Source organism: Vombatus ursinus, unplaced genomic scaffold (assembly GCF_900497805.2).
Source record: "Vombatus ursinus unplaced genomic scaffold, bare-nosed wombat genome assembly UNPS02014179.1, whole genome shotgun sequence".
NCBI classification, from domain to species: domain Eukaryota; kingdom Metazoa; phylum Chordata; class Mammalia; order Diprotodontia; family Vombatidae; genus Vombatus; species Vombatus ursinus.
The window spans coordinates 3,647,334-3,654,908 of NW_020953957.1; the positions used below are offsets into that span (position 1 = coordinate 3,647,334).

The 7,575-nt window shown below is 47.6% G+C and overlaps 1 protein-coding gene across 1 annotated transcript in view; it reads left to right on the top strand.

Annotated features, from left to right (window-relative positions):
• LOC114041773 (gastricsin-like) overlaps window positions 1-7,575 on the top strand; it is a 13,790-nt gene that overhangs the window by 3,988 nt on the left and 2,227 nt on the right. The window contains 5 exon segments of the mRNA XM_027860400.1: window positions 1,730-1,776; window positions 1,778-1,849; window positions 4,091-4,290; window positions 5,457-5,579; window positions 7,000-7,147. Of these exon segments, the coding sequence (XP_027716201.1) occupies window positions 1,730-1,776; window positions 1,778-1,849; window positions 4,091-4,290; window positions 5,457-5,579; window positions 7,000-7,147 (590 nt within the window).

The window sequence follows — 7,575 nt, forward strand, 5'->3', positions numbered from 1 at the left end:
TTCCCTCCCTCTCTCCCTTCTCCCCCTCCTTCTCTTCCCTCCCCCTCTTTCCCTCCCTCTCTCCCTTCTCCCCCTCTTTCCCTCCCTCTCTCCCTTCTCCCCCTCCTTCTCTCCCCTCCCCCTCTTTCCCTCCCTCTCTCCCTTCTCCTCCTCCTCTTTTCCTCCCTTCCCCCCTCCCCTCATTCCCTCCCCCCTCCCTCCCCTCCCCCTCCCCAGGCGGGCACTCACGGCAGGCCTGGGTCCGGCAGCAGGTGGAGAGCACCCACAGGTTGGAGGAGCCGGTGTCACAGAGGACCAGGAAGTCCTGAGGAGGAGTGCCGAAGCTGGGTTCCGCGAGGGAGAAAGGGGGGAGGGGAGAGAAGGAGGAGGAGGAGAAGGAAGAGAGAGGGGAGGGGGAGGGGAGAGAAGGAGAGGGGAAAAGAGGGGGAGAGGAAGGGGGAAGGAGGGGGAGAGGAGAGAAAGGGGGGAGAAGGGAAGAGAAAGGGGGAGGGGAGAAAAGGGAAAGAATAAAGAAGGGAGGGGAAGGGGAGAGAGAAGAGGGGGAGGGGAGAGAAGAGAAAGGAGGAGGGGGAGGAAAGAGAACAGGAAGGGGGAGAGATAAGTAGGGGCCCCACTCACTGCCCCCATCCTCTCCACCATTGTTACCACCCTCCCTACCCACCCATGAGGCGCTCCCTGGGGGTGCTGCCCTACATGTTCTCCTCCCCTATCCTTCCCCCTTTCTTCAGTTAGTCCTGTTACAATTACCCCTGTGTCTAGGGGGTGGACCAGAATTCAGGCTGACTCTTGGGATCAAGGTGGGGTCACAGGCCTTGGAGCTAGAGGCCTCCCATCTAGGCCTGCCCCTTCCCCAGGCTCAGACAGACTGAGAGGTGCCGGGGCTGTGCTCAGCCAGCAAGGCTCTCTGTGGGTGGGTGAGGCTCCAGGCCTAGGCCTGGGAAGCCCCCAGACCAGTGATGGGGAGGCCCTGTGGGCACGAGGAATCAGTGAGCCCTGAGTAAGCACCAGCTCTGCCCAGGACCTGCGCCAAGCAGCGGGAGCCCCCAGTCCAATGGGGGGGGGGAGTCTGTGCATAGACTGCGAGACCTCAGAAGGGAGGGCCAGCAGGCCTTGAATGACAGGGTTTTGTATGGAAGGTCATCTCAGAGGGAAGGCAGTAGTCCATAGGGGAGGGGGGGCAGGGTGGGTGGCTGGGAAGGGCCTCCTGCTGAAGATGGGGTTTGAGGCGGGCCTTAAAGAAAGGAGGGGGCAAAGCTGGGAGGTCCAGGTGAGGAGGGGGAGCATTCCAGGCTTGAGGGAAAGACTATATGGAGGGGGGTGTTGGGAGAAAAAGACTGGAAAGGAGGACTGGGTTACTAAAGGGCTTTGAATGCCACATTCAGAAGATGAGCGATTTAGCTCAGTGCTTGGCACATAACAGGCGCTTAATAAATGCCTATTGACTGACCTTCAGGAAACTGGAAGTCTGTGCACAGTTCCTGGCACATAAGAGGCACTTAATAAATGCCTATTGACTGACTGACTTGTTAAGGAAACAGTAAGAAGGCCCATGCACAGTGTTTGGTATGTAGCAGGCACTTAATAAATGCACATTGTTCAGGAAGCAGGAAGGAGACCGGTGCACGTTGCTTGGCATACAGTAAGCGCTCAATAAGTGCTTATTGCCTGCCTCAGGAAGCAGGTCGCGCCGGCGCAGGAGATGCCCACGCCTTCTTCTGTGTCTCAGCAGCCAATCACAATAGGTTCAGCCCCAGCCAGTCGTCCACCTTCAGCACCAGGAGGGCAGACGTACACGCTGTCCTACGGAAGCGATAACCTGACTGTGCCGCTGGGCTACGACACCGTGACCGTGACCGTGAGTAGCCCTGGCCCCGCCACGGTTACTGCTGCGAATCCTGCTGCCCCCCCAGGAAGCGCGAGTGCAAACGCGGTGCAAACGCGGTGCAAACGCGGAACACTTAGGAAGGCGGGGACAGCGCCCTGGCGACTTATGAGCTGTGGGGCCCGGGCAAGTCAGTTAACCGCTAGCGGCCTCAGTTTCCCCAACAGAAAGATGGGGACCGCAGTGGCACCAGCCTCCCACGGTTGTCGAGCTTCGAATGAGGCGTGCTTAGCACAGAGTGGGTGCATTGAGCGCCCCTTCCCCCACCTTTCCATGATGAGAAGGCAGTCCCGCCTGAGACTGAATCATGGATTCTTAAAAGTCCAAAGCATTGTGGAAGTCCCCTAGTCTCTGATTCAAGGATTCCTTCCTCGGCGACCTGTACAGGTGGCTTCTTAAAATTTATTTTTGTTGGATATCTTTTAGTATCCAGGAAAGGTAGTTTAAAAAAAAAAAGATTTGTTTTTTATTTATATCTTTCAGCATGCATGACAAGTTTTTTAAAAAAATTTTTAAAAAATTGATATTTTTCAGCACCCAGGATGGGAATTTTTTAAAATTTGATTTTTTATTGGTATCTTTCAATATCCCAAACAGATTTTTTTTAAAAAATTGATTTTTATTGCTATCTTTCTGCATTCAGGACAATTTTTAAATTGATTTTTTTTATTGATATCTTCTTATTTTTATTGATGTCTTTTGCTTTAAATCATCTGCATTTCATTATCTCCCCCTCCCCCATTTCTCTCCCAGAGCCATCTCTTATAATGAAAAGTTAGAAGAGGAAAAAAAACCTAACTCATTGAAACTAAGCAACATATTGAAAAAGTCTGACCTTACATGCAATGTTCCACACCTATACTTTCCCAATTCAAGAAGTGGGGTGGGAGTGGTCCAGGCACTATCTGCACATTTTTTTCTACCTTTTTGGCATCCCGTTCCATGATTGGACAATTTTATTAGATAACTCTTAGTGTAGTGGATGCAGGGTGTGCTGGTGAATGTTTAACAACTGGCTATCTGAAAAAAAAAGTGTACAGCACACTTTTAAATTTAATTTGCCTTATCAGTATTCTCCCCATCACTTTCTTAAGTCTCAACAATCAACAAAACAATAAATCAAGTGTAGCATTTGCCCTCTGCGGATGTAAATGCTCCCAGTGATAATTTAACAGAGCTGGTGGTTCTGAGCTGACTCCAGCACCTCTTTGGGGCAGATGGGTTAGGAGGGATGGTCCAGCCTTATGATTTCATCAGATTTGGAAACTCTCTGCTAGGGCAGGTCAGCAATTTGTTAATTGATAATCTAAGAGTGTGTCTGGGTCATTGAGAAATTGGATGGATGGCCCATGGGCACCTAGGCTGTATGCTTTGGAAGCAGGACCTGATGAGCCCTGGCTTGCCTGACCCCAAGGCACTTAATCCAATATACCACCTTGTCTTCCAGACACACCTTATATTAAGTAAAAATCTCCCCCTTCTGCTCACTGGCCCTAGTTCTGCCTTCTGGAGAAGCAGAATTTATTCATATGATGGTACAAGTCTTAGGTGACTTCAAATATTTCAGTTTTTCCCCCCTTAATCTTTTCGTCCCTAGAGTTTTGTTTTTTTTTTTAACTATTCCTCATAGGACCATGGACTTAGAGCCAGAAGCAACTTTAGGGGTTATCTATTATTCTAACCTGATCTCCTCATTTTACAAATGGGTAAACTGAGGATCAGAGAGCAGAAATGATTTGGCCAAAGTCACACAGGTTGTGAGTAGCAAAGCCTGGGTTTAAATTGAAGTTCTGGGACTACAAATCAGAAGTTCTTTCTTTTCATCACATCTTAATCTAAAATCAGTTTCATCTGCTAGTGTCTCACAGCCAGAAGTGAAATCATGTTATCAGGGTTAGAGGGCAGATAGAAGTCAATTGGTCCTTCTCTGCTCCATCCTGCGTGGCCACATCATAAATGGTCAGACTCAAGGTCAGCTATGGTCTAGCCCTGGAAGAGGTCACATGCATAATGCTCCTGATTTTCCCAGGAGAGATTCCCTTCTGGATGTGGGCTTTAGTTAATTCTTCTATTTGTTAAGCTTTATTTGATTCCTTATAGACCCACTGGCTTCCTTTGCTTAACCATCCGGATTCTCTCCGGCTTCAGTGTCCTGAAGCTCGTTTGTGGGGTGGGGGTTTCCTACCCAATTTATTTGTCTCTCCCCAGGTTCAAAACACTGTTGTGTGTAACCAGGAGTTTGGCCTGAGTGAGAACGAGCCCATCAGGCCTTTCTACTGTTCTGACTTTGATGGGATTTTGGGCATGGCTTACCCAGCAATGGCTGTAGGCAGTTCTCCAACAGTGATGCAGGGGATACTGCAGCAGGGACAGCTCTCCGAACCCATCTTCAGCTTCTACTTCTCCGGGTAACTCCCCTTCCCCCAAGCCAGGCAAGGATCAAGGCTTCCAGGGCTGTTAGGGCCTCAGTGTGTCTAGCGCTCCAAGAACTTCTACTTCTCAGTCAGAAAGGCTACTTGGTACAGTGGTTAGACTACTGGACCTGAGTCAGGAAGACCTGTGTTCAAATATTGCCTCAGACACTTACTAGTTGTATGATTTTGGGCAAGTCAGGATTTGAATGGAGGTTCTGGAACTCCAACTCAAAAGCTCTTTCCATCATATCTTGCCGATAAGCTTAGACTGAAACCAATCTCATTTGCCCTAGAGTCTCACACCCAGAAGTGAAATCGTGTTTCTGGGGCTAGGGGCAGATATAATTCAGCCTCAGTTTCCTCATCTGTGAAATGAGGATCATGATAGCACCTACCTCCCAGGGTTGTTGTGAAGATCAAATAAGATAACAGCTGTAAAGGATTTTGTAAACCTTAAAGCACTATATAAATGCCATTATTATTATTATCATAAAAGGCTCTGACACTGGGTGTCAGAATAACACATGCGTGGTCTACATTTTACATAATAGCAAGTTTCTAAAAGTTGTATGTAAATGGAATGTTTGGAAATCATATTTTAAATCTAACTTTAAAGTATAATTGGATGAATCATTTTGTAACATGAAAAAAAAGCCTCCAAGCCTTTGTAAAGTGAATCACTTTCCACTGATGATCTCATTGGTACACCTGGATTTTCATGTATTGGGTTTGCTTGAAGTGGGGCAAGCCTGTGGCTATTTAAAGGGAACTCAGAAGGAAGGGAGAAGTCTCCCAAATCTGACTGTGATCTCCATGTAGAAAATTGTTCTCCACTCAGCCTCGGCCTACCCCAAATGTCATTGTATCCATAGGGTCCCTATTCCTTTTCCCTGGGGTGTTTCTTAATAAGATGCTCCTGGCCCAGGGTGGAGAGCCAGTCCCAAACATCCTGATGTCAGCTCCAGGGACATCATTGGTGCCCAGGCCTATTTCTTCTTTCCTGGGTCAATAACTCTTTGCTTTAACCCTGACTGTATAACCTGTCTAGCTCTGACCTTGGGCTTTCTAGCCAGCTAATGCCCAGGGAAGCATTCCTAAAGCCCCATGCCAGAGGAAGGTATCAGGCACCTGGACTCACCATATTGTTTCTCTGTTCCCAGTCAACCAACTCAGCAGTATGCAGGGGAGCTCATCCTCGGAGGTGTGGACCCTCAGCTCTACTCTGGGCAGAACACCTGGACCCCTGTGACTCAGGAAGTTTACTGGCAGTTTGGCATTGAGGAGTAAGTCACCTCATTGATCTGTCCAGGAGCCAAGAAATAGTGTTTCCAGGGCCATCCCCTTATGGTCTCTTTAGTGCTTTGCAAACTTCCAAGTGCTATATGATGCTAGTAATTATTATTTCCTGGGTGTGTAAGAAGGGGAGGCAGGGAATGGAGGCGTTTTTTTCCTCTGTCGTGGGGATGATGGAAGACCCTCTTAAGGACTTCACAGCTCTTTAGTGAATTAAAGACTAAGATGGGTCTGAACTCTTGGTCCTCTGACCTCTAACCCTTGAAATTATAATACTACTGGCAGCAGCGTGCTGGTAAATATTTAACAACCAACTTTCTGGGGGGAAAATATGCATGACATACTTTTAAGTTTAATCTGCATTATTATAATTTTTTCTATTACTTTCTTAAGCCTGGACAATCGTGAAATGATCAATCAAGCCCTGATTTATAGAGTTTGCTGATTTCTAAATCACAATTTCTGAATTTGCTCACACATAACAATCGGTAGCTGATTCAAAATGACTCCAGCATGCTTCTGGCTGGTCTTGAATCTGGGTCCCTGCCTTAGCTTTTCTGAGTCTCAGTTTCCTTATCTATAAAATGGGAATAATAATACCTGCTTTGCTTTACCTCATAAGATTGTTATGAGGCTCAAATGAGGTCATGTATGAGAAAGCCCTTTAGAAACAGTAATGCTTTTTATGATTGTAGTGTATTAAGCTTATGATTACCAACAAGATTTTAATCATTCTCAAAAATCTTGTCTGCAGAATCAAATCCAGACTCCTTTGCTTAGTGTTCAAGGATCTCACAAATTCTTTCAGTCAGTATGTCCCAACTTATTTCCCATTACTCCCTATCATGAGCTATCCACTCAATGGGCAGTTGGTCTTTTTACTGTCGCTACATCTTGCCACATCTTTCACTATTTCCATACTCTCTACCAGAAATTCCCTTCTTTCTTCTCTGTATCAAACCACTCTTGCTCATCCTCTAAGAGCTGGATCCTGAAGTCAACCCTGACCCGACTTCTAATCCCAGTGTGGCCACTCACGAGCCATGAGACCTAGGGCAAGTCACCTGATTTGGTCACCATTTTCCTATCAGTAAAATCAAAGTATTGGACTGGATGGTCTCTAAGATGTCAAATAATTCTAAAATTATGTGGCTTTTTGACTCTGTGCCATCCTGGCCCATAATGACTTCTCCCTCCTTTAAATGTCTCTAGTACTCATTTCCCAGTAATCACTCACTTGGTGCTTATTATATATGAGTTTAGTTGATGTTCCATGTGTATATTGTCCTATTTCTCCAGCTGAATGGTAGGATTTCAGGACCTGCTGGGGTGGGGAAGGGACAGGGCTTCTGGCCTGGTTCAGTTGTCTGCTGAGGAGTCTGACGGCTTTGGATCTGGTCTCCCCTTCAGGTTTGCGATGGGTAACCAGGCCACTGGCTGGTGTTCCCAGGGCTGCCAGGCCATTGTGGATACAGGAATCTTCCTTCTGGCTGTTCCTCAGCAGTACATGAATTCCTTCCTGCAAGCAACAGGAGCCCAGCAGGCTCAGAATGGTGATGTGAGTGAGCAGAGGCTGAGGGCATCTCTGGAGGTCTGGGAGGAGCTGACAGGAGGATCCTGAACTCAGCCTATGAAGGGTGGTAGCAGGGGTGAAAGGGCAGAGAACAAGAGGGGTCAAAGCAGAGGGGAGCCTTTCCTAGGGGAATGGATCTGCTGTTTGCGTGTGGAGCATCCCTGGATGGGCAGAAGCTGCTGCTGAGTGCCACCTACCAGTATATGATGATGTAAAGTGCCAGTTATTGGGCCCATCGGATGTAAAAATGGTCGTCCAGGAGAGCGAGTGATCTGGGCCGCACATTCCATCCAAACTGACTGTAGAAATGAGGGGAGACAGAGACAGAGACAGAGACAGAGAGAGACCAACATGCAGATTAGAGAGAAGGAGGGAGGGATGGAGAGAGAGAGGGAGAAAGGAAGAAGGAAAAG